Source organism: Falco naumanni, chromosome 7 (genome assembly GCF_017639655.2).
Source record: "Falco naumanni isolate bFalNau1 chromosome 7, bFalNau1.pat, whole genome shotgun sequence".
NCBI classification, from domain to species: domain Eukaryota; kingdom Metazoa; phylum Chordata; class Aves; order Falconiformes; family Falconidae; genus Falco; species Falco naumanni.
In genome coordinates, this window is record NC_054060.1 from 36,216,292 (window position 1) to 36,243,539 (window position 27,248).

Here is a 27,248-nt window from a genome sequence, read left to right on the forward strand (position 1 = left end):
CAGGAGACTGAGGCTGCAGCTTGGGCTTAAGCCCAGGCTCCGCCAGGCACAGCTGCCCTGCGCTCCTCCATTTCTACAGCCACCGGCTGTTGTCCCTTCCCGTGCCAAGCAGGAGTCCTTGTGAGGTGAGCTGGACACAGGGTGACTTGCACCATCCCACTTTCCTTCTCTACAGGTGCCCATCTTACTTCAGACTGGAAAAAATTACCTACTGCCGGCTGAGTTACAGCCTGGCTCTGAAGGGTCTCTGCTGGTGTGGAGCCATGAGCTCATCTGGCCATGCCAGCCCTCAGTAACACCTCCCCTAGGAAGAAGCAGAGCTGTAAGCATTGCCCTTGCTGGCTGTGGCATTCAGTGTGTTACAGAGACCTCAGTCCATCTTCTTTCCCTCCCAGGGGCTTGTATTGGCTTTGGTTTCCTTTGCTGCTCTCCTCCAGCTGAAGTAAAAGACACCTGTGTAGAAAGCATGGGGTAGGGAAGGAGGATGCACTTGTCTGCACCAGCAAGGACATGGCCCCAAGCTCTCCAGAGCTCAGGTTGTTACCTGCAGCACCAAACCTGCTGTTGCAGCGTGGTGAGCAACAGCCAGCAACGAAGAGCAGTGGCTGGGCTGGCATCTCCTGCTTGTGCTCAGAGAGGCTTCTCTGGAGCAGGACCAGAAGGCTCCTCAGCCACTGCAGCCCATGGGCAAGGAGGAGAGGCCCCAGCGGCTGGGCTAGTCTGGGCTCAGCTGGGCGGGCAGTGGGCTGCAGCCCACTGGGGCACGCCAGCGCGGGGTGCCAGCCACGCACAGCAGCAGCGCTAGCTGGTGGCACCGCTCCGTGTGGCACACTGTGCCAGAGTCCCAGGGAGAAGGGGATTGCCGATTTACCAGCTACAGTGGAGCCCAGCCAGCTTTGAGCAAACCGAGCGGGAGCACTCACACCAAAGCCAGTGTACACCGCACGCCTGCCAAGTGCCACTGGCGGTGCTGGGCAGGCCTGGCTGTGTCCTGCATGTAAAAGCCATTTCGGGGCACTTCATTTGCTTTGTAGTGTCCTAAAAGCAAGAATTAAGTTGCTTTTGCCTTGCAGCTCAGATGACTCTGCATCCCTGGATATTTGCGTCAGGTCAAGTGTGAATTAATTGTACTCGCTGCTTTCCTAGATACATTGCTTTTATTAGAACAGTAAACTGCCAGGTTTATTACCAAGCTGAAGAAAGTATCTGCGTTTTGATTTGTTTTTCTTCCTAAGCATTGACAACTCCTTATTTATTCTACTACCACAGGAAAAAAAGATATTCAAATATTTTATGGCAGCTGCTGCTGAATCCTTGCAAAATGGAAAAAACTTCTTCAGTAAAAATTAGCCCATCACATGTTTGTTTGCTGGGTTATCTGGGGTTGCATTTCTTTCCCTACCTGATAGCTATCAACATGACAGGTACAAGCAAGAAACAAGATAAAGGGCAAATGTAATTTTAAAATAAAGCCTTCTGTGTTAAAAAGTGGTAACTATATTGCAATCAATCTGCTGCTACTGTTTTCCTTCTGCTCAAGTGGATGTAAGTCAGGGAAAAGGAGGATGCCACAGGACATAGCAATGTGCTTGCTGCAGCCCAGGCTGCCGAATGAGGTATCTCGGGGCCTTAAAGACCGTGACAGTTGGAAATGATTTGCCGGCACATATTTTGCACCATATGTCCTAGCAGTTGAAGTACCTATAAAGTGTGCTTAAGCAATGATATGCTGCCAGGACGAAGGCTGGTGTTCCTCAGCCTTTCAGCAACTCTGCTGAGGGGAATGATTCCAGGAGATGCAGAAATCTGTTGTTTTTTCTCTACCTTGGGAACACAGAGCTGGTTAAACTTGACAGCCAGCCCAACAAAAAGGTGAAAAACATCAGAGGCAATTAAAGGCAAGTCAGCATAGAACTTGCAGATTTCAAACATACTTGAACTGATCCTGTCAGAGTGAGACAATATTCCCAAAAGAAAAATGCAGTCAAATATGGCGGGGGGGTGGGGGGGTGGGGTGTGTGTAGGGACACGACACGGCACCCAACATAAAGATGTATTAGGAAGAAAATACTGTTATTTCTGAAGGATGCAGTAATCTATTTGAGACAGGTCTTGGTAAGTCAGTGCTTCAGTGCCTTATTTACAGTGATGAGACAAACAATGTGAAATGATGAGAAGTCTTGCATAACTAATTCGCTGCAACGTTTCAAAGCTGTTAGTGGAATGATAGTAAGAGAAAATAGAGAGGATGTTTTCTGCCAAGATTTTAAAAAAGCACTTCATAAAAAGAAAAGTTAAAGATGAATTAACTATTGGCTGTGGTATGATAATGCAGTAAAGCATCTAGTTAGATAGACAACTGGCTTAAAAACAGCTTACGAGGGGAGGTTAGGACATGAGCAAATCAGCAAGCATTTGATTTTAAGACTTTATTTATCTGTAGTGTCTTGTATTTTTAAATTACTAGGTTGGGATATGAAATATTAGTTACCAAAATTTACAGGTTAAGACAACAGTCAGATTTAATAAGCAGGAAGGGAGCTGATCTGTGTGCAATACAGCTCTGCTCTGAAAGGTGACTGTGAAAATTACATACTGGAATTTTTTTTACATGGTTATATTTCATGTACAAGCAAATGACAGTTTCGTGACCACCTGCTCTGCAAACTGAACTGGAGATCCTTGAGTGTCAGTGGGATATTTGTAGAGCTGGGTGCTTCTCGAAGTGAACCAGGGCATCAGTCTCTGACCCAAAGCCAATAAAGGCGAGATGGGCTTTAATGTTGGTGACTGATGTGAAACAATAAATCAGGGAGAAGTGCCAAGCTGCAAATAGCACTGTCATGCAATACACTGCCAAGTATTCAGGAGTCCTATTCACAGAAGTTTTGAGCTCATCAGCTCTAAGTATGTAGCTGCAATAAAACTGGGAGAAATAATGCTGTCGCTGGTGGTGCTACTGAATGCAGAATCCGCACCATATGGCCTGTGGTAGGTGCATCTTGCTGAGATTACAGAAAAAAAGAAAAAAGCAGTAGTTCCATAAATGTTGGTTTAGGACTGGGTTAAATCTCACGAGCTATGCTAGGTTTCTATGCTGCTCTCCCATTTAAGGGATCTTTAAGATGCAGTAAAGGTATGTTTCGTGTAGGGGAGGCTGCTCGGGAATTCAGCTGTTCTATCCAGCAGGGGTTTGTCTGGGCAGTGCTTGGGGCTGAGTGACAAGGGTTGACAGACAGAGAAGAAACTCACAGGCCATCCAGAAACAGACACAAGAAGATACATCAAAAGCACAGCCGCAGCAGCTGGGGGGGGAGCGCAGGGCTGTGTGTCCCTGTCTGCCCAGCCTGAGCCCCGAGGCTGCTCCTCAAATCAGGGCACTGGCCAAAAGGCCTCCAGGGCTGTCAGCAGCAAAACCATCACGCACTGCCTCCAGTCCTGTGTTCGGGAAAGCATGACTAGCTCCCTGGCATGAGGGGTCTGCCTCTCCCAGGTGTCACAGTTACATCTTACAGGCCTTGAAGAGCATTTTCTAACGTTCTCACACTCTTCTTTTCCTCCTTTCTCCAAACTGGGCACATAATTTAGGCCACGGTTAACACTTCCATTATTGTTTCAAGCCTCCAAGCCAGTAAAAATAGCTTGTAAAGGTTTTCATCTTATCTCCACCACCCATTTTTTAGTAATTCTAAAGTAGCAGACAGTAGGAACACTCTGTGCCCTGCTGCTTTGGTGGTCCTGAGCTTCCCAAGCATCTTTTGCATTTTATTTTTCAAAATTTCTGCTGCAAACAGCTCAGCTGTCTGGAAAACAGCCACTTACTCCTCACCTTTGCCCACCCCTCTGTTGAGGAGCTCATTAAAGTGTTCCTCTGCCTTTCTGCAATTGAATTCTTTAGAACTAAAAGCTCCCATCTTTGTTCTTTATTGGACCCGCTTCCACTTGCTTTCTTCCCTTCACTGTCACTTTTGTAAAATGCTCACACGCTGTTAGGACTTCTACTCTGCCCCATCGTGTCTGGCAAGCCACAAAAGAAATATCTTTTGCTTCATCCTATCAGCTTTCTGTACCCACTTTCAGCAATACCGTATCCCTCTACAAGAGGCTGAGTCGGATTTTGAATGCAAACAATCCATCGTACTGCACGTTAATCCTCAGCTGCTTTTGTGTTGTCTTCCCCATGTGGTGTATATCTTGTAGATACCAGCGTCTCTCATAACCCTCATACAACACTCAATCAAAAACCTCAAACTCTTCTTAGCATTTCTGTGACGTCCCTATCTAGATTTGGGTTCCTCAAAGCCTCCGGGGTATTTCTATGGCTGTTCTTCATCTGCTTCTTCATCATGCAGGTATTTCTGCTATCGGCATTCTTACAAATCACAGTCAGCGCTCCTCAGGCGCCTGGTGTTCTGGTCGTTTCTGATTTCCTTAGCAACCTGTCATCTGGTTATGTGTCTGGTGTTCCCCGTGCATCAGTAACTACTGAACCCGATTTCTACCAAATTTGGCAAAAGCACAGAAATAGCAAAGACGCTGTCTTCCTGCAAGTTCTGTGCAAGTGGGTGATATAACAGAGCAGGGAGGCGCTGCGTGTGTACCCTCCCAGGGGGAAAGGCAAGACTGCCTCCAGCCCTCACCGACCGGGTCTGGCAACAAACACAGCCAGGATGCTCGTGGCACTCAGTTGAGAGCCCACAGGAGGAGGCTGGGAAACAAGAGGGGGGCTGGAAATCCTGTGATCTGCCAGAAGGCAGTGGTGAATGACTTGGCACACTGCAGGGTGGAGGGCAGAGGCACGGGAAGCATGGGTGGGGTGGGAGAGGCGGGTACAGGACCGGAGTGCTGGATGCAGAGCAGATCTGAGGATGCTGCAATGATGCAGAGGATGAGTGGAGAATAAGCACTAGTGCACAGGGCACAGATCCACTGCAAAAAGGTTCCTTAGTTCTGCTGCTCATGAATCCTCTCCATCCTGGATCTATACTAACCGACTGATATGATTAACAGTGACTTGACCTCCGGAGTTCTGCACAGCCATATCGTTAAGTGAGGCACAGTCAGCTGATCTCATTCCCTTGTAACTCCATAGCCCAAGGACTCTTTCACCATGTGATTGCTTTCTTCCTGTTTTAGCACTGGTAGTTCTCTTGCCTGTTTCTTACAATAGACTTGAGAAAACCAGCATGTATCAGTACAGTTCTTCATGGACTGTTCCTGTTATTTCATCATTCACTTCTGCAGTGACTACTGACGAAGCAGATGCCATGCTTTCTTTTTTTGTCCTGAAACAGCAAATTTATTCACTGAGGGCTTCCAATCCAGTGACTGCTAATAACCCAGGCTCATCATAATACATGCTCACACTGCATATCTAGCTGGCTTGGTTCTTCTACAAAACAGTGGGTTTGGTCATTTTTAAAAGACAGTCTTCCAGCTCTTTCAACTGTTCCCTGACTGTGATACTCCTCTGGTTGCAATGCAATGTTGGAGGTGGCCTGAACTGCACAAGATCAGAACATTCCATGTTCCAAGTTTCTAGTTCTTTTCTATAAGTCATTTGCACGTACTTATTGTTGGTGCACTTAAAGTTGGTGCTTTCCCAAGGTGTGTTTGAGTTTCTCACAGATCAGGGCTTTTATAGGAGAGATGGTAAGTGTACGACCAGCCTGCAGCCTAAAGGACCAGGTGTCTTAATCAGGCTGCTCTCCTTCGGTGTGATGGGGGAAGCAGTCTGCAAGCAGAACTACCAGAGGTTTAGCTGTGTGCCCATGGGAATACAAAAGCCCTTCTGCCTGGTCATACACTAACTAGAAAAGGCCATTAAAACACCATTAGAGCTTATGCTTTGTGATGAATGAGGCCCACAGCCTTGCCTCAAGGTAGTGAAAATGAAGCAAACCTTCTCCAGACCCTCAGGAGTTATTTTCAAGGAGAAATGCAGTAGGCAGGAGGAGGTGCAGGCAGAACAAGACAAGCTGTTAACTTGCAAGACACCTGGGTTTAAGCGGAGACTGCATGCCAACTGTATTAAATTCATAGAATGATTTAGGTTGGAAAAGACTTTTAAGATCATTGAGTCCGACTGTAAACCTAACACTGCCGAGTCCACTGCCAACGTCATGGCCTGTCCCACACACACAGGACAGCCACTCACAGCAACACCAATAAAGCTAGGGGGAGATGACCAGTCTGACCGGGCTGCCTCTTGGTAGGTCAGGGGCTGCTACAAGGCACCTTAGATACACGAGTCTGCTTGCATGACATTGGGGTCAAAATCCTGGGATAGGTGTCCACCCAGGGCTCAGGGTGGCTCAGACCTTTGGGTTGCTGCCCCATGTTCCTGTGTGTGCCACCTGCCAATGCCATCCTCACACTTTGCCAGGGGCCCAGCAGGATCCTACAACGGGAGCCACACATCACCATGCTCAGTGGCAGCTGCTCCTCAAGGAGGCTTTCTCAGTAGTAACACACCATGTAATCTGGGGGCAAGATAGATGGGTGAACATGACTAGTGAGGACTTGGCAAGGTAGATCCATTGGTTAGCTTAGTGCACTCTTTGTTATGTTCAGAGGAAAGACCATATCAGCCCTTCTGAGCAGTGTCTCAGCAGGTTCTCTAACTGTGGGGCTTGGCTTCAGGGTTGATATCCTCTCCACTCCTGCACAAACCTTGTTTCCTGCAGAGAAGGCAGTTACAAGAGCCATCAACGTGTCCTTGTGACAAAGGCAGCCAAAGGTATCCTGGGCTGTGTTAGGAGGAACGTTGCCAGCAGGCTGCAGGAGGTGATCCTTCCCCTCTACGCAGCACTGGTGAGGCTGTACTTGGAGCACTTTTACAGTTCTGGGCTCCCCAGTAGAAGGCAGACATAGATGTAGCGGAGAGAGTCCAGGGAAGGGCCACTAAGATGCTTAAGGGACCAGAGCACTTCTCTTATGAGGAAAGGCTGAGAGAGCTGGGTTTGATCAATCTGGAGAGGAGAAAGCTCAGTAGGGAACTTATTAATGCATATAAATACCTGAAGGGGGAGTGCAGAGAGGACAGAGACAGGCTCACTGCAGTGGTGCACAGTGACAGGACAAGAGGCAATGGGCATAAACAAACCTGGGAGTTTCCATCTGAACATCCAGAAACACTTTTTCTCTGTGAGGGTGACCCAAGGACTGGCACAAGTTGCCCAGGGAGGCTGTGGTACCCCCTTCCCTGGAAATAATTCTCTTATCCCTGAAGGCATTGCCCAGGGTCCTGGGCAATCGGCTCCAGGTGTCCCTGCTTGAGCAGGGGTGTTGGACCAGATGACCTCCAGAGGTGCTTTCCAAGCCCAATTATTCTGATAGCTGTGATTCCATAATGCAAGCAGTGAGGATCACGTGTAACACCTGGCCTCCCAGCACTTTTTAAAAGGTGACCTCAACCTTCTACTACGACAATGAGTGATTACATTTGGAAGCTGTCCCTGAGATTCTGCTTGAGCTGAAGCCTGCTGTGAGTACTTTGCATTTACTCTTAGAAACTACACCCAGGTGGATGGTTCAGAGAACAAATGTATTTAAATTAGGCATGTGGATTTGCATCTTAATCATGTTATCATGATTAAGTAGTGCCTTGGTATTACCTGAGGCAACCATAGGCTACACACCTAAATGAAAACTGAAATAGTCAAACCCCTTCTGCTTTACATATATTATGTCAGTGCAGATTTTTACATCTGCAGGGCAAATCACAGATCAGCAAGCAGCATTTTAACGATTGAAAGAGACAGCCTTGCCCAGGACAGGCACCAATTAATTGCAGTAATGATGGATGCTTTGAAATAATGTATCCTGTTCCTGGACCATCACAAAATTAAATTTAGGTCTTGTCCAACTCCCAGCATAATCAATAGCAAAACCTCAGGGTCAGGTGGACGTCAGTGGATTTCAATGAAGCTATGACCATTTCTATCAGCTGAAGATCAGCCCTGGGGAGTTTAGTTATTGACACAGTGAGTCTCTGCAATTTGCTATTGACTCCAATGAAGTCATGACAATTTACTGTAGCTGAGGACCTACCCTGTTCCTGCTTAACATCAGGAACAGAAGCATTGTCCATTTAGAACAAACTTTCATTTTGAAGGTACCTACAATGATCGTTTAGTCCAACTGCCTGACCAATTCAGGGCTGACCAAGTTAAAGCATGGTATTAATGGCATTGGCCAAATGCCTCTTAAACACTGACAGGCTTGGGGCATCGACCACCTCTCTAGGGAGCCTGTTCCAGTGTCTGACCACCCTCTCAGTAAAGAAATCCTTCCCGATGTCCAGTCTGAACCTCCCCTGGCACAGCTTTGAACTGTTCCCACATGTCCCATCACTTTATCCCATGGAGAAGAGATCAGCACTTCACTTTCCACTTCCCCTCCACAGGAAGCTGTAGAGAGCAGTGAGGTCACCCCTCAGCCTCCTTTTCTCCAAACTAGACAAGCCCAAAGTCCTTAAGACACTCCTCACAGGACATTCTTTCCAGCCCTTTCATCAGCTTTGCTGCCCTCCTCTGGGCCCATTCAAAGATCTTAACTTTCTCCCTAAATTGTGGGGCCCAGAACTGCACACAGTAGTTGAGGTGATCCTCTCAGAAAGAGCAGTCACAGCTTCATGCTTTTCTGGGTTGTCCAGCCTGAGCACACAGCCTGTGGCAACGGCCACTGCAGAGTCTTCATTTTTGCACTCAGAAAAGTAGACGTTTCCACATCACAGTTAACAGACTCAGAGCAAGTGATAACCAAAACAGCTGCCACCTCTTACACTATACATTGCCCTCACATCTCACGGTGGGGAAGCAGCTCTCTGAACCCAAGGCTACTTGGGGAACCCCTCCTTGATGCTCCTCCCATGGTGCTTGCTGGTTGGAGGACCTTCTCTCCTGCAGCTGCAGGCTCTTAGCACCATGTGCTAATCACCGGTCTTTTGTCACAGGGCTTTGGTAAGACATGTGTGATGCCATAAAATGTATGTTTGACACTGCCACGCACAGTTAGCAGATGCAGTCTCTACCCCCCTGTTAGTAGGAATTGCACCCACACCTGTAAGGTTGTGTTTGGTCTTGTCTGCAAAGTTGAAATCCCAACTGAGGCAGCTCATCAGAGATTTTAGTTTCAAAATTTCAAGTTGTTCTAAAACGTGTGGATCATTTCAGCATTGTATGGAGGAAACTATATGGAGCTAAAAAGAAAACAAAGTGAAAGAGATCTCCACAGAACTTCGAAAGGTCCAGTTGGGTGCCACCACTCACACCTGGAGGATGAGTAAGTAGCTTATCACTAGCACCAAAGAGAAGGGGGTTGATATAGGGGCTGACAGGGAGCCAGCCCCAGCAGGGAGGTGGGAAGGGGGGATTTAATATTTCCCATGGGGTGGGGGACTGGCGGTGGCTGGGAGGAGGGAAGCCAGGCAGGGGTAGCATTCACACCTGCCTGCGGTGCTGTGAAGTTCAGGCCTCCCCTGAATTGCTGTCAGCATTGTTACAAATCTTGATAATTGCTGGCATAACGTGGGGCAGAGGGCTTCCACGCAGCTCTGCGGAGATGGGGTAAGGCAGAAGCCAAAGACAGTAGCATTCCTGAAACCCAGACTGAGTGCCTCTGGATGTGTCATGGTGCAGCTGAGGTCAGCCTGAAGCTTGAGTGAAATCCCTGTTCAGAGCAAATTAATAGGAGCCAAATGTCGTCTTTACACATTGTCAGAAAAATCACTTTGTTTTTAGAAGAAGGCTTTATCGAACAGAAAAGTGAGATTTATCAGAAGCAGAATTATCAGGAGCAGGTTTTCAGGATATTTTTGATGCTGAAGTTGGCACAGTTATTTTTTCCCTGACCCAGGACACTGTGAATAAATTGTAGCCATTTTGGTCCCACCTCTGCCTTTCTGACCAGTGCCTGGAGATTTATAATAAAAAACCATCGGCTGAGAATGGTTTGCCAGGTCATCATTACTGAAGAAGTAAAAGCATTTTTCTGCACAATATCTCCTGTTGCTTTTAGGGCAGGGTACAACTGTATGTTCCCTAAATGCTAGTTATGCTCAGCCTGTATCTTAGAAATAGATTGAAATATTTTCTGATTTCAACTTCTCATTACCACAGAATTATTATCTATGGATTGTCCATTGTGGACGGGAAACCAGGGAAGAGAATACAATAGAACTTGCTTTTCATTTTGATTATACAGTTTTTGAAAAACAAAGAGCACTTTGTCACAGAAGAATGAAGTGTGTATTAAAGTAACATTACTTACAATGCAAAAATATTTCATTCAAAGCAGATCAGTTATTTTCCTTTTAGGTAGACTTAGTTGTGCTTATCTCCATGGGAACGCTCCTATTAAAGTCAGTGACAGATTTTTAAAGGTTCAGGAGAGACGACTGGAGAAGTTTTATTTTTCATCTCCAGTCATTCCTCTCAAGACATACAGAAATTAGTAAAATGCAGTATTAATTTTAAATGCAGTAAGAATAACACTGCTACTCTCAGCAACACAGGAGAACTAATCCTACAGATCAGTTAAAAAAAGGGAACACATCTCCTATTTTTTGTACTTATCACCTAAAACTTGCCTTATTCTGTACAACGAACAGTACTACTGTCAGCTTGGCTGAACCAGAGCGCCAGAGTATCTAGAAAAAATAAAAAAGCCCACGAAACAAAATTGGATAATTTTAGCCTAGCATCAGCTCAGGCGCAAAAAATTGCCTCTAGCAACACGATGCTTTTCACACTTTGTACAAAGATTGATCTGACTAAGTCTGGCAGATGTGAAGTTGCAGTAACACAACACTATTAAATGACAAAATGGCAGCTGTACAGAGAGCAAGACATGGTACTGCTACTTGCAAGATGCTGTGATTGTTGACGAGTATTTGGCTTTTTAATATCATCTCTGTACTACTGCTTCCACCTCCTTTGAAGATCCCTTCATGTAGCATGAGTCTAAGGAGGTTTTTCTGTTTTGTTCTGTCACTCTTTCAACAGTGACATGTGCCCAAACAGACTGGATCATGGAGCCAATGCTTTCCTTAGGATGTTGTGGGCTTGAAATCAGAACTGAAATAAAAATGAGTTGTTGTGTTGCCTGAATGTAGTAACGACATTCTGTTCCAGAAGTCCGTGACAATGACTTCATCTAAACCCCTAGTTCCCTCCCTACACTTCAGTCATTTTCAGACAAATTCTGGGAAAAAAAAAAGAACAAGTGGCCTCATAATGATTTTGATGGAAGCAGCTGCCCACTTCAGTTAATGCTGCTTTCAAAGCATGAATGGAATGGGAAGCCCGTTAATTTGATGTGATCCATTTCAGGCTCCTTGTATTAAACTGCCCGTAATCAGGAAACATACTGATCAATAAGACTGACAGTTTCCTGAAACAGCAGCAGGGAGGCAAGTTCCCCTCTTTCAGGTGAACTTTAAATAGGCATGAATTATTGAGTAAGAAAACTATATGAGTAAGAAAAAATACTGAGAAAAAAAACAATGTGTATGGCAACCTGCTGCATCTAGACTGGAAGAAGAGGGATTAGCGTGGTTTCTTTGCTATAATGGCACTCTGCTCCCTAAATCCTACAAAGAAACCAGTCAGAAGTGACAGTATCCCTAAAAAACTCTACTAATACACCTAATGATTTTTCACTTCTTTAGGTTTTTTTCCTCTTTAAGAAAGCATGCACCAAGTGCAAAATCTTTTCATATCCCAGTTTGCCTCACCTTCAGTTCAAAATGCTGGGTTATACCATCACTAAAATCTAGATATTTACAAAATCAAAACAGAAGCCCTGCCAACAACTGCACTTAATGGCAGAATGCACTTAACAGAAGGTAGCCTGCCAAATGGCTTTGCTGCCTTTTTTTTTTTTTACTGTTATGAGAAAGCATTTTAGTGAAAATTGAAAATGACCTGACCCTCAGCCCTTCCCAGCACTTCTCCATGAGCAACTGCCCTTTCTTCCATCCCACTTTGCTCATCATCATGTGCAAAGACAAGAGCATTTGTGAAACTCCCTTGCTCAGCTACTGTATTACCAGTGAGCTGACGCAGACAGAGCTCCCTGGAAGCTAAAGCAGAGTTTTAGCATTCATCACCAAAAAAGCAGAGACTTTGTCTTCTTTGAGAAACTTTATATGTAATTCCCATCACAGCTAACATAACACCAATGGTGATTTAACAGTTGTTTTTAATATTGAGTACATTAGCTCAGTGCTCAGGCTTATGTGATGCAATGTCATCAAAGACAGCCCCCACTGACAGACTATTTTTAGCTCCAAGTATGGATGACAGCTGTAGATTTACACAGCTTTTGTCAAGAAGTAATTTTTTAGAATATTGCCAAATACAAACAGAGCTGGAAAGGTGACAGTTGCCTAAAAAATAATTCCAGGAAGGAAAGTCTATGATAACAACAAGATACAGACCAGTCATGTTCCTTTTAGGCATGTTTAACTCATTCTTATATTCTACCTGTGGAACTCATTACTATGATCTTTCTCTGATTTCAATTTAATTATGTTTTGCATTCTGAATCCTTAGAAAAGTCCTCCCTTGCTGCACATTAGTCAACTTCTCTCTCAGTTAGAAATTTCATCTAATTTCCTTAATGAACAGAATATATTTAGGTCTTCTAGCTAGGTTTTCTAGCTGTTCAGAGCCTCCCCTTTGCTTATTAAAGTAAAAGCAATTTAAACAAAATGCAAACAAAAGATTGCAACTTGATGCTTTTTTCTCTTTTTCTAGAATTAACTGTCTGAATGTGCCAAAGTAGATATTTGCAACATTTTTTTATTGTTGTTTTTAGCATGGGGGTCTTCATTACTAGTGAGCTATGTCTGCAATTTCTGCCCATACTCTTTATATTTCTTTATTATTCTCAATTCCAAAATGATCTGTGGGTGGATTTTCCTGAAATCATAAGGCTATTTCCTGTTGCCATCAAAATTCTGTAACAAAATTTCTCCCTCCACTAGTTACTAAGTTACTTGGAGTACAGCCAAAAATAATAAAAAAAAAGGAGACCTAAGTTGATTGGCTCTGAACAAACTTTTCAGTAGCCATATGGACTTTATGCCTTCAGTTCTGTGGTTCTACAACGATTCCAGAAAATATATAAGTGAAAACCTGTTCACTTACCTTTTTTCTCACAAAAAAAAAGAAGGATTTTAAAAATCAGATCAGTCCCAGAAAAAGGGGCTGTATTTTTCCACTGAAATATGCCACAGGAAAAAGGAACTGGTAAGATGGATCATTTAATTCATTTTAGCCAGATCACATTTATTTTTAGTATAAGGAATTGGCAAAGATGAGTAACAGAAGCAGAATACCTTCAGCTACATTTTTACGCTTACATACATTTTTTAGTATGTATACTGAATGTCACTTTTCAGCTAGGTAGGGTTTTTGTAACTGAAAACCTTGCTGTGAAGCCCCAGCATTATTTACAATACACAAATCTTCTAACTCTTTGCAGGAGTTTTTGAAATCTTTTCACTAATTCTGGAATACTTACAGTATTGTTCATAAATAATCCTAGACATGCTGGTTTGATGTACTAAACCTTCCATAGTTGTTAAAGCTGGCTTCAGTATCATCTGTCATCCATCTGTCATTTTCCCAGCATAGGACCTGATTCTTCTCTGTCACTGGTGTAATAGTTCTTGAAATCCCTGAATCCTGCTAATGTAAAACAGACTGAGGAGACTGGAAACATTAGAGCGATTGGTATGCAGAAAATGGCTATTTATTTCTTCATACAGCCTCAGTTCCCTTTATAATCTCTTCCTTGCTGAAGGAGGTGGTGATAATCACCATCTGCAGGAACAGATAAGAAGAGGAAAGAGAGATATTGTAACAGGAACCTTAAAACTCTGTTCTCCCTAGCCATTACTCTGATCAACTGCCCAAAAATGAGTCTCCAAAGTGTTAATACGTGTAAAATGTTTAACTCCACTTTTACATAAAGCAACAGCACCAGAAAAGCAATTGGGATTGTTAAAATGCTAAGGATCCTGCATATGAATGTATCTGTGGTATTAAAACAGTTTGAGGTCAGGTGAAACAACTGTAACCAGGGAGGAACACTGAGAGAACAATGAAAACTTCCAGATACGCTGTGAACACATTTTTTCAAGAGGATGTTTGCAGAAGGAAGTACAAAGAGATAGAAGTCATTTAGGAAAACCAAAACAAATCAGATCTATATTTTAGTCCACTGTGGTTTTTCTTTGTTTTGAAATTACAGGCTCTCGGTTGAAAAGTATGATTCATGAGATCTTCTATCTACTTGCAGTTTTTAGAATTAACAGGTCCCAACAAGCCTGTACCTTCTTGATCCAGGTGGTAGGTCCAAATGCACAGCACAGTATTATTATGACCTGCATAGTTCTCAGATAGAACAGGTATTTGGTGTCAAAGAGATGTCTATCATCAGACACGCCCGAGGGGCAAGGGCTCCTAGAAACAAGTATTTCTGTACCAATCTACTGGACCTCTATTGCGTTGGGAGCAACACTTTCTGCTATGCAATACTCGCATCTAGTTCCATCTGGTTATGCTCCTGACCCTTTGAAAAGGGCAGCTCCCTGCATGCAGCGTTGCTTGGGTTTGGCCTAGCCATTGTCCTGAAGGTGATGGTTGAGAATGCTCAGGTCTTTTGACAATGTCACGTCTGACTGTAAAGGACCCCTGGCAACTGCAGCTACCGTGGTACAACCCCCTCTCTAGCTCCAGCTCCTGGGGACAGGGGGTTTCCCAGCTGCATCAGAACTGCCTCTCTTTCCGGTGGGATGATTTCAGCACACAACACTCCATCTGTTCACCAGGGGAGACAAGCAAGTAAAATGCATCCTTCCCAGTTCAGCTTTGCATCAGGACCTGACTGGCTGCATTCCTGGAGACTTAAAACTCCCATCTAAAGCTACTCAGCATCTTGCCTTAAGGTGATGCAGCCTCTAAAGAGAGCAGTTCTCAGAATAAGCTGTAATCAAGAAAGAAAGAAAAAAAAAAAAACCACTGCATAAAGTTTGAGTGTCTTACACCCAGCTCCACTCTCCAAGAAGTGTGGGCAGCAGCTGTTAACATACAGGGCTCTTATTTGCCCAGGCGAGTTGCTGCTGCTGCTTTGAAATGAAGCCCTATCACCAGGTAGGTTTCAAAAGGCACAGAAAGCCACAGCTTCCAGACACCGTGTCCTGCCTCGGGGCCTTGCGAACCCCGCCAGCCCCGCGCCTGTGGTGGGAGCTCCACCGGGGCGAGTCCGGCCGCAGCGCAGGGAATCGGCAAGGGGAAGGCCCCGCTCCAGCCACGGCCCGGGAAACCTCCCAAGCCCCGCACCAGCGAAGGCCTGTGGGGACCACGGCAGCCTGCGGGGTCACCCCCGTTCCTCGAGGGAAGCCGCGGCCCGGGGTGGCGCAGGGCAGCCTGCCCGGCCTCCAGAGCACCGCGGCCCCTGCCTGGCTGGTGAGGAGGGGCCTGCTGCGCCCCCACCACCCTGCTGGGACGGCGCCGGCTGGGACACAGGGGCGCAGGCTGCGCCCCGCCGCCGGGAGGCGAAAGTGCGGATGGGAACGTGCGGCCGGCGCTGTCGCCGCCCCTCACACGCTCCGTGGCGAATCTGCCGCGGCGCTGCAGCGGCGCTCCCCCCCCCTCCCTACGGCGCGGCGCGCGTCCCAATCTTCCTGCGCGGCTTCGCGCGGCCCTGCCCACGTCGCGCGGACGCTGCGTGGTGGGCGTGGCCGGGGGCCGCCGGGGCCGCTCCGTGGGACGCGCCGGGCCGCGCTTGCCGGGGCCGCCGCTGCCGGGGCGGAGGAGCGGGAGCAGCAGCGGGAGCAGCCCTTCCCCGCCGCCGGGGGGAGGCCAGAGCGGGGGTAGGGGGTGGCCGCGTCCGGCCCATGGACCGTCCGGGCCTGAGGCGGAGCCCGTGGAAAGAGCCGCTCGGCCCCGGCGCGGCCGCGAGGGGCGGGAGGCGGCGCGGGGCGCGGGCGGTGCGGCGCGGCTGAGCGCGGCGCCCCGGGCCTTTGCGCGCCGCCGTCAGCCGGCTTCGCCGCCGCCCGAGCGGCCCGGCCCTGCCCTGCCCTGCGCCCGCCGCCGCGGCACCATGTCGGCCAAGGTGCGGCTGAAGCGGCTGGAGCAGCTGGTGCTGGACGGGCCGCAGCGGCACGACAGCGTGCTCAGCGTGGAGACCCTGCTCGACCTCCTGGTCGGCGTCTACGCCGAGTGCAGCCGCGACTCGCCGCTCCGCCGCGACCGATACGTCTCCGACTTCCTCGAGTGGGGTGAGCCCGGCGGAGGGCGGGGGTGGCCCGCGGGGATGGGGGGTGGGTACGGGTAGCGGGAGGGGAGGGCGGCCCCCGCTGCCCTGATGCCCGGGCGAGGGGCGGCAGGCTGGCCCGGGGTGGCGGCCCGGCCCCGGGAGCGCGCTGCCCGCTGCCGACCGCGGCGGGGCCGGGCGGGGGTGGGGAGACGCCGCCCCTGGATGCGGAGCCTCCCTGGGGAACACCCCCGCCGCCGGCCGGGCCTTGACCCCTGCAGGTCTCCTCCCAGCTCCCCTCGGCCCCCAGCGGGCCGTTTGGCAGCCGGCGGCAGGAGCAGCCCTGGAGTGTCCTTGGCCTGAAACCCGGCTCGGCTTAGCCCGAAACGTCAGGCTAATCCAGCCCTCCTCGGCGGGGTCCCACCGGGGAGGGGGAGCAGGCGGCTCCTGTGCCCGGCTCGGCGCTGTCGGAGGGGACCCACAGTTACCGCTCGTTCATCGCGCAGTCCTTGCAGTGTGGCCATGCCCCCGAAGGACAGAGCCATTCCAGGCAGCCTTTATAACAGCTTTGTTTAATGGTGTCCCGCTGTTAAGCGGTCCGATAACGAGAAACCTCCGGTGGTCCGGGCGGTGCTGACAAAAGGCAGTGGGGGTACCTGCGGTAATGCTTAGGATGAAAGTTTTCTATCCAGTGTTGTTTAGCTCAGAGTATTGACTACGGGTATGTGGGTATTAGAGATCCTTCTCTGCTGCATGCCTAAGTGAATTTATGTTAAAACGGCCATGGTGGCTGACTGGTTTATTCAGCTGAGTAAGTTATGAATAATAATGTAAGACGAAGGTGACTTAACTTCTCCGAGGAATAAGAATTGGAGGAGAGGGAGGAGACATTGTTGCTCATGAGTATATTGTCCCGTTTATCAGCTGTTCCTGCATGTACAGTTAATTAGGCTTTTCAAGAGCCCTCAGAAAAACCAACAAAAAACCAACCCCACAACAAAACCAAAACAAAACCAAAAACAAAGGATTTCCTAAGGGACAAGGAGGGGCCTATTTACTTCAGTAAATGCAAATATGTGTCTTTAGCACTACATACAGAGCGCTAACATGTAGGGACAGCTGGTTCTCTTAATTTCTGTGGGGACCACCACTCTTTGTCATACACTAACAAAGTAAGAGGATTCACTTCCTGGACTCTTCCATTGACGTCAGTAATGCGATTGCCAACTGAATAATTAACCACTTTATCACATCTGCCCTGCAAGGCTGCAGCCTGGGGAACATTGATTATTTGTTTTGTGGTAGGAGCTTTGTGCATCTTCAGCAGAGTGCAGTCTGGTTTTGTACTCCTGTTTTCAAGCTGATGGCTTGTAGGAGTGAGCACCTACAAACTGTTAAATGTGATAGATCAGACTGTGACGGTACTTTGAGCACTGAAGTTGAAGAAAGGATTTGGGGCAGGCCAAAGAACGATACGCTTTTTCTATAGCACTGCTGGTGGTTGTGTCTTACTGATTGATCCCTGCGTTGTCATTTTGTGTGTGATGGAGGCAGATCATACAATTGTTTATAAAATCGCTTCCTTTAATTCTATTTATTGTGTTCACTGAATATGAAAAGGTTACTGACTTGATGAAAAGTATAGCTCGCAATAAAAACAGTGTGTAGTTCTTGCTGCAGTGTGGGATTACCCTAGTATAACAAAGTGCCTATTCAATAAATAATTGAAATGTATGTGAGCTACCATCTGGTGCTGCAGAGTAGGGATAAAAGTTTATAATCCAGGCCCTTGATGGTAAGGGGATGGGTCTAAATCTGGACTGCTGTATATTTGTGTTCCGTCAACAAGGAATACACTTAAAACCAATTACAGTTGATACTCTGTGTTCCTTCCATTCCTTCAAGCTGTTAAAAACAAATACATGCCACCAACAAGACACTTTTTTCTGTGTCCTAATGCCCTCACAGTAGGTTTCCACTGACAAGGAACTTGTTTCTGCCTCCAGCTAATAAGGAAAATACCATGCCAAACATGCTGATCTTCCTCATGTCATGATGTGCAGGCTTAATTACAGCCTGATTCTCTGTTAGAAGATATTCTGGATTGATGTGCGCAAGTTTTGTGTGCTGCTGTGTGTCTGTAGAAGCGTGAGGGTGTAGTTAAATATTTGGGGTATACTTTGAAGATTGGTGTTTCTTTATCAACTGGAGACAGAAGGAATTTCCTTTTGACAAAATGGAGACATGGCTGACAATGGAAATAAGCTGCATAGGTATTAAGGTTAAATTAAGCTGAGCTATATAACAAGCATTTCTTTACTATTTTGGATTTAAAACTGGGTGTGAGGTATCATGCACATAAAATTCCCTTGAAATGATTCAGCATGGCTAATGGACTTGCTTGCAGTCTTAATTGCCAAGAGAAAATAGAGTTCAGGCATGGTAGTTGAGGCAGAGGGTTTTTTTCCTGGTTGTGGGGTGCAGAGGACATGCTGAGTTGTGTGGTGTAGCTGCTGGATGTGGGTATCTTTGCTCTCTTACAGCAGCATGATGTTGCTTGTATTCTGGAGCTGGTGATTGTTGGAGAGGGGAAGTGGGGAGTCCAGAAAATTAAGGCCCATGTTTATCCTGTGACACTTACGCCACCTTCTCCCTGTCTATAGAAGCCTTGCACCTCACCTGCAGAGGCTGGTGAGCCCCAGATGGTGGATCTCATTGCTTTTGTCCTATAAATCCTGCTGCTGCTTCCTGGCAGTCCTGCCACAGGCTTTTTTCTTCAAAATCCTCTTCCTATTTGTGAACCATAGAAGAGCGTAGGGTGTGGCCATTCGCCTTGAGGCAGCCTGTGGCTTCCATCGCTTTAGAAATGTTGTAAGACTCTGCCATTTTAACCTTGGCAATTGTAGCTTTCCCATGGTGAATGGAGCTTTCGGACAGACTGTATTGTTTCCCTATATTGGAAGTATAATACGCATATCTTTATGCTAAGTATCTTTGGAGAAGAGCTGCAAGTGAGGAGTTCAAAAGCCCTTTTCTTCTAGTTATTTTTATTTATAACTCCTGCTGAATAAAGTCTTGCCCGATTGGTTATCACTGTATTGCTTATATAATAGATATTGAAATAATGCTCAGTATTCTCAGTGGGAATCGAATCCAAGTCTGTTAGATAACAGACCCATGTCTACATGTTCAGAAAGAATTTCCCAAATCTGTGCTTAGTGTCTTTTAAACTGTTGCTACATCTGCTGCTCCTAGAGTGAGAAATCGTGAGGAATCTGAACAGTGAATCCTCTTCTAGTTGTACTTGCTCATTCCTCTGAAAGTCATCGGTGAAACAGCCCTTGTGTCTCTGAGGCCAACTTGCTTGACCATCTCTGCTCGTCCTTCCAGTTGTCAGGAGAGCAGCCTAGCTGGCATCTGGGGAGGTGCTGGAACTCGACAGTCCTGGGTCCTAGAAAGCCTGTAAAGCAGCCTGCATGGCCCTGGGAGTCTGTGGAGGTACTGCCCTTGGTAAGGGTGACCTAGGCCACTAGTAAAGACTACCTAAAGCTATCAGCAAGCACAGAGGTGGCTGCATGGCCTTCAAACTTTTCCGATGGATTGTGGTGCACACCAGTGCTTGGGTGCTGCGGGGTGGTATTGTTGGTGCACTGCAGAGGGACCTCCTAAGAGACACTTCCTGCAAAAAATATATGCTGTCCTTTGTTTCATGTGACGAGAAGTACAGGAGTGCTGGAGCAGCATGGCTGCAGCTCAGGTGTCCATGCATCACTTGTCCTTTGGCTTTCAGGTACAGCATGTTCCTCCCTGTGGAGCCTCTTGTTCCATCATACTGAGGGACCCGAATCTTTCATAACACTGTGCTAGTGTGGCTGCTTGCAGGGCACCTCGCTGGCTGGCATCACGTTCGTGCGTGTCTGACATCACCTTGTTTTTCAGGAGTTATTTTACTTGGCTGTGGCTGGTGCTTACTGCCCCTTACTTCCAGTCAGCAGGGACTGGCACAACTGGCTGCTCCATTTTGGAAGAGCTACTTGGCACAATTTGCAGCCAGTAGGCAAGCGTGTTCAGAGAAGAGTCTAACAGGAATGGGCCTTATTTGTATTCAAAATGCTCTTGGTGTTGCATAGACCCTCTTGCTCCAGCCTTTGTTTCCTCTGACCCTGTTTTGTACTGCTGGCACGCTACAGAGGGCAAGATGGCACATGTCCCCACATAGTTCATTCAGTGTTGTCTCGCCCCTGGACTGTGTACTGGCTAGTCCTCTCTGTAAGAACACCCAAAACCAATGTCAGAGTAGTTTAAACTGATCTAAAATGTGGTTTGGATTTTTATTTGTTGTATTTGTTTTTTGTTGAAGCAGGTGCACTGGCTATTTCTCTTGTGTTATGAGCTGTCTGTTTGAATGCTGACTTACCTTCTGCGTTCTCAGTTTGTGCAAGGTCTGTTACCCAGCTAGACTGATGTTCTGCTTTTGGATGGTGCTGGTGTTTTTTTTTTTTTTTTGTTTGGGTGTTTGGTTTTTATTTTTCCTGAGAGGAAATTAAGGGGGCTGAAGCTGTGGGGAAAAGAAAGAAGATTGCAGATGATTAGTGTGAGTAGGCCAGCTGAGCATCTGTGGCTGAGCCCTTGAAGACAGTCTGGCGTAATTGGCAGCGGGTGCTGGTGTAGTAACAGCAATATATTCCCAGTCTGGGCTAGAGGAGGGAAAATGCAGAGCGCTCAAAGTAACCTCTCTAGCCTAGCCTCAGGCTGCCACTTTAGGGTATATATCTGTTAGACCTGAAGCTGGACCGTAGGTAGAAAAATCATGTGCAGAAGGTTCACCAAAAAGAGTTGCTGTTGTGCCGGTGCAGTGACTCACAACTTTGGGTTGCTGTCAGGACTAGTGTTTCAAGTTTGGATCTTGCTTTTGGGGGGCTCTGTGAACTTTGGAAGTCTGCTCCCAGGCCTACGTTCTCCTCCTTCCAGCTCTGCTTAAAGAGGCACCTTAACCTTCCAAATAATAATAAAAAAATCTAATGAGGGAAGGGAGAACCTTACAGGGTCACCTTTCTGTCAGAAGAGTGTAGAGCCTGTTCTCTCAGCTTGAAAGCAGTTGTATTCAGAAGTGTAGATGTGGACTTGAGAAAAGGTCTTCCCAGCCTGCATTACAGCATCTTCAAAACTAGCTGCAGGGTAGACCTTGTCCTCTGGCTGCCACAGGCACTGATGTACTAGAAAAAGTGTGGGGAGAGGGTGGGAACACGGTGTGTGCCTGAGTGTGCTGTTAGTGTAGGAGGCAGATACTATCCTTCGGTATTTTTGAGATGACCTTAGAGCTGTCAGACTTTGAGGGTTGCTTATGAGGATCTTTTCTTTGGCCTTTTTGGGTTACACCAGGAAAAACTGTCACTTGATAACATGTCCTATCTCTTGGCTTGAGGGCTTAAATTCCTCGCTTCTTTCCCTTTAGCACTCCTCCCCCTTTCCCTGCTTGCAGAAGTACACATAGAAAGCCAGGAAGGGACCTCAGGCTCTGCTAGCTTGTGTAATATCCTCCTCTGTGTAGGCAAAAGCAGTGCAGTGAGCGATAAGCCCACTGGGCGCATGAGTGAAGTGAGTGTGGTTGGATAATGAAGACAACTGATAAACAAGAAAACTGAATTTCAGACACTGGCCAAAGTTCCTCTACTTCCATCCTCTACCCACCAAAGCCTGTTACGAGCCTTTACAACTCTGATACTAGAGCTAGCAGTAGGATGGGGATGAGGGCCCACTGGAGCAGGGTGAAGCTACAGGTGCCTTGCAGAAGCTCTGGAAAGGCCAGTAGTGGTGGTGGCCACACGTTCTTTGTGCACAGTGTGGTGTTGATGCAGCTGAAACCCTCTCCTGCTCCCTGAAGGCTTTCTGGTGGTCGGACATGGGGCACTGTAGCTCGGATCATCTTTGCTAATGAAGTCTGATGGTCATCTGGCAGAAGAGTGTGAGCATGGCTGCCGAATCCCAGTTTCCTGCATTCTATGCTTTGAGTAAACTGGTTTTGTTCTTTTGAAAAATGCGTGTTAGGATTAATTCATGCTGAACTAGCCCAAGCTGCCACGTTAGCTTTGAATGCATTGTAGTCAGGGCTAGTGATCTGAAGGCATGAGGTTCAAAGCCTGCTGCGGTGGGTACGATGGAGCCTTTACAGTACATCTGTTCTCTAATCTGTTATTTTTAGAGTGAGGCGATATTTTTTAATGACTTTCTGTAAGACTGTGCTGTGAAACATCGGCACTGAATGCTGCAGTCATGTTTTGACAGTGGGAAAGCATTGTGGTCTGGAGGATGAGAGATACATTGTCATGTGCTGTTAAGATCACAGGCATCTTGGGTGAAGCTTGTCTTTTGTCCCACAGAAGGAAGTCAGTATTGCTTTTCTTCTGTGGATGAAGTTGCTAATAAATAGCAACAGTCTTTAGTGAGGGCTTGAGGAGTTATGTGGTATGTTAAAGGCTGTGACCTATATTTTTCATTTTAATTCTGTTTAGAAATGAAAACTCAGAAAGGGGTAAATAAGTCATTGATAGTTTTGTCTTACAGAAAAAAATGCGTGCAGGTAGTGGTTTCTCACTCATGGTACATGAGAAAAGTATAGAATGCAGAAGTGAAGTTTTATAAGCATCTGTAAATTTAACTTTTTTTCTGACTTTCCTGTAGAAATCTAAATTATTTTCATATTGCTTTTTTATAGGTAATATTAAGATATAATATTTTGCAAAAGATAATTTATGTCCTTAAAACTTCCCTGGTTTGGCAAAGTTATGTATTATCAGTGGAAATGGCTTGTATGTCAGTTTAGTCAGCAGATTCAGTGCAATGAACTTTTTTATCAAATGAAGTTCAACTAACCTTTTTTTTTGCAAATAATTCACATGTGGGAGTGAGTCAGTTTCTTCTACACCTACTGAAAACAAATGATTTTAACTGTGTGAGTCAGAACTGAAGAGACTTGTTTCATCAGCTTTTTTTAGCAAGTTGCTTTTACTTTATGGTTATATATTAATTGTTTTGGGTTTAGTAATGTAGGTCTATAGTTGAGGTTAGTTGGGAATGTTAGACTACTACAGATTCTTCAAGTTTATGAAATTTACATTTTATCTGTTGCTTGTAATTTGAAGCAGTTAATGTAAGCTGTTTTTAGATGGGTATTACAAAAAGGGAGAATTATGGTACTTACCTAAACAATTGTGCCATTATCTGAGCCATTAACAGAATATAGTGCCTAGGATTAGGAAAAATTTTATGGGTTCATCTTTTTCATTACCCATGTCTGAAAAGTGAATAAGATGATGGACTACAAGCAAATCTATTTAGAAAAACAGAAGGGACTTGTTAAAGCTTTTTGCTGTATTTTTGCCTTTGATAATGCTTTAAACAGAGTTGAGATTCATTTTCTAAGCCTTTCATAAGGTACACTTGAGAATTCCAATATATTCTTGATGTAGTTACCAAAGAGCTTGAAGCTCTAAGCTTGTTGATTGGTTGGTTCGTTTACGTTAAGAAAAGGGACTTAATTTTAAAAAGCTTTTCGAGGTCTAAGAATTTCTAAGTACATTTGGTCTGTGCTTCAACATGATCTGTTCATTTTAGCTGTCTCCTAATACTAAAATATTCTCCTCCATTTTTCTCACTAGCATATGCAGATTGCCAGAATGCAAGCCTTCATTTATAAAGATCTTTGTTCGCTATAATGAATGTAGCTTTCTTGTATAGGAAACTACATGCTGTTTTCTTAAGCCCTGATTTTGCATAGACCTCAGTAATCATGTCTGTAGATATACTTAGAGCGCATTCAGATTAAGTGTGTGCATCCGTCATTGCCAGCTGAGGCCTTAGGCATCCTGAAGTGCCTGAGATCTTAATTTCTGTCATTCATGTCATCAGGGTCTTAACGCTAAAACATGTTATTACTTAACGATGGCCTAAAGCTTCAAATGTGACTAGTACCTCTGGATGCCCAACCCGAGACCTCTGTAAAGGAGTCTGAGCTTTTGAAAACGGTGGGGATGTCTTCACCAAGTATTGAATTGTTGGAAATGTATGGAGTTTATTAATCAGGTGTGCATTAATGAAGGCTGAGATAAAGTACTTGATTTGCTTAAGTGCAATGCCATTGAGGGCTGAATATGTATAGCTGCCTTTCCCAAAAAGGCCAAGAAGAGGAAAGATCAGAAGCAGTGTCAATTCCAGATATATCCCAAATTCTTTTCACCATTTATAATTGTTCTCCAACATAAATGTAAACGATAACTGCTTTGTGAAGTCCTGCTTGAAATGTGTTTATGCCAGTTTAGCGAGATGTGCATGTTTAGGATTTTAGAAAAGTCTATACAAAATTCTGTCTGGACTTTTAATTCTGCTTAAACATGAGTTATATTGTTCTAATTTTCATTTAAAAATTCAGTGAATGATGAAGTAGTAAGTAAGATGAAACCAGTTTTAAACTCACTTAAGTAGGTATGTGGAAGTCAGTCTTAAAGGAGCATTGGAACTATTCTGGCAATATTGTACTTTTATTTGGGACTGTGTAGTTCGTGGGATGTGGATTCACTTTTTTTATAGGTGGTGTAACTTTACCCAGAATATAGCAACCACTATAGAAGTATGGAGGTTTTTTAGTGCATTGATTGCCCTACTAGTAGTGGTCCCTTAGCCTAAGAACTAAACTGTATGCTTTTTCTGGATAGATGAGACTTAATGAAAAGCTTTGGGTCACTAGAAATTCTCCAAAGGTACATAAAAAGTAGATCATGCCCTACCTAAATTGGTTTAAACCCTGTAGTACTGGAAAAAAAGACAACAAAACCTCTCTCCCAGCAAAGAACCCTTTTTTTTTTAAACACTGAGAACTTGAATCCCTTCTAGAGTTGTGCTAAGTGGGCTGTGAACCTGGAGAAGAGTAGCAAATGTATTTTTTTTTTCTGTGACTAGTTATACCCGAGTAAGAGGTTTGCATTGAAAAATTTCAGTTAAGGAATTGGGTTTCCGTTATGCAGTCTGTTATGATTTGCACTGCACCTGAATGAAACGGAAACATAATTATCTGTCCACATTTTCTTTCTTTTTAGTTTATGTGTTCTTTAAGGCAAGGAGGGATCTCACTGCACACTGGCTATCCGTGGGTCCTTTTTGGAATGGCTTTGTTGCCCTGTGACCCTCTCAAGTTACTTGCTTAAAAGGGGGAAACCACGTTTTTGTGATTCAGAACCATACTTTATAGGACTTATTACAGGAGGCTGGGAGAAGAAAATTTTTGTGTACAAATGACGAAAAGTGATCTAAAGGTCCTAATGGAATAACTGGTAGCTGGTAACTGCTAGGTCTTGGGTTATAAATGCAGAGTGAGGGCCGGAGTGTGTGCTGTTTAATCTTTTTGCCTTTTATGGGTAATGTGGTATTTTTCCTAAACTCACACCACTTCATCTTTCAGAGCAGATTTTCTGAGAAGCTGCAGATGAGTTAGCCTGTTGTGTCACAGGGAAGAAGCACATTTTCCTTCCAGACTAGCTTTAACTATTTGTAGCAAAATGCCTGAAGTCTCGTGGCATGGCATCGCTGCACAGAGGAATTAACTTTGCGTTAACTTACTCTATTGTGTAACTGAAGATTTCCATTTCCTACAAGTTCAGCCTTTAGTTTCCTGGACAGTTAATGTTTAAGTTGGGAATAATGACAGTATCAAACAGCTCTTTTTAAACTGTGGTTCTGCTGGCCTGGTACTCCAGATAACATAGTAAGGACAGCATACAGAGGGGATACTTAACTGGAGGCTATATCATTCCCACAGACTGTCTTTATCTTACCATTAGAAGTATTTACTGGTTATTAAGGCAACTGGGCTTAACTGAGTGGTTATCGCTCGTTATTGTTATGTTACTGTATTGTTATGTATGTTATTATGGGCCAGCGGGGTTTTACTGGCTGGGGTGTAGTACTATACCAACAGGGCTATACTTGACCCAGGCAGATCTGCGCCCTTGGTGAGAAATAATCCTTGTGCATCCTGAAGTTGACTGTGTCTGATGTGAATTGTAAAGATGAAAGACCCAACACTTTTTGAGAAGGAGGGAGGGGGGGGATTTTTCGTTTTAAAACAAGTTCGGTGATGGAGAAGCTTTTACTGCTCTTAGGAAAAGGCTTTGCAGTAATTATCCTCAACATTAAAGGTATTGCATGCGTTTGGGTGGCTCAAACCAGGAGCAGAAGTGCCCTGGTTGATTTTGACGGTATCAGAGCTACAGGTTATAAGTTATAAGCTTCCTGTTCTTGTGGGTAGTATTAAACATCATAAAGGTTTTGTTTAATGTTTCAGGTGAGGGTGGGGATAGTAGAGATTACATTCTATACTTTACCTTTTCCACACCAGCGTTATATTTCCTTCACACTGTAAAACCTCATGAAGTTTGACATGACAAGTGCCAAATCTTGCACTGTGGAGCTGTAAACGTTGGGGAATGGCCATCTAGAAAGCAGCCTTGCAGAAAAAATTTGGGGATCCTGGTAGACAATTAGTTGAAAAATTCAGTAGTGCCTCATTGTAGAAATGGAAGCTGCCTGTGTGCGAAACTGCATCAGCAAGAGTGTAGTCAGTAGGTTGAGGGAAGTGGTTATTCTGCTCTTTACAGTACTTGTGAGGCCATTTCTGGAGTACTGTGTCCAGTTCTGGGCTTCCCAGTACAGAAAGAACAGCAGGAATCTGAAGTGAGTCCAGCAGAGAACCACTGATGTGGTTGGAGGCCGGAAGCACCTGAAGTGCAAGAAGAGCCCGAGATACCTGGGTTTGGTGAGCCTGGAGAAGGGGAATTGGTCCTGATCCTGAACCGCAGGACGTGTAGTTACGGAGAACACAGAGGTGGACTGTTCTCAGGTGCAGTGTCAAGAAGGAGAGGCAATGGACACAGGCGTAGCAAGGAGAAATCTGACTGTGTACGGGGGAGGGAAAAACAATTTTCCTC

General features: G+C 45.5%; 1 protein-coding gene across 12 annotated transcripts in view; it reads left to right on the plus strand.

The window, feature by feature from the left end:
- Positions 1–15,764: 15,764 nt before the first annotated feature.
- Positions 15,765–27,248, plus strand: part of CDC42BPB (CDC42 binding protein kinase beta) — a 98,465-nt gene continuing 86,981 nt past the window's right edge. For 7 of the 12 annotated variants that reach the window (XM_040602390.1, XM_040602393.1, XM_040602394.1 and 4 more), the window contains exon 1: positions 15,766–16,294. In XM_040602390.1, coding sequence (XP_040458324.1) covers positions 16,117–16,294 — 178 coding nt within the window. In that variant the 5' untranslated portion in view covers positions 15,766–16,116. Of the gene's footprint in view, positions 16,295–27,248 lie in introns of all 12 variants that reach the window. The other 5 variants (XM_040602397.1, XM_040602396.1, XM_040602399.1 and 2 more) reach the window with 2 other exon arrangements.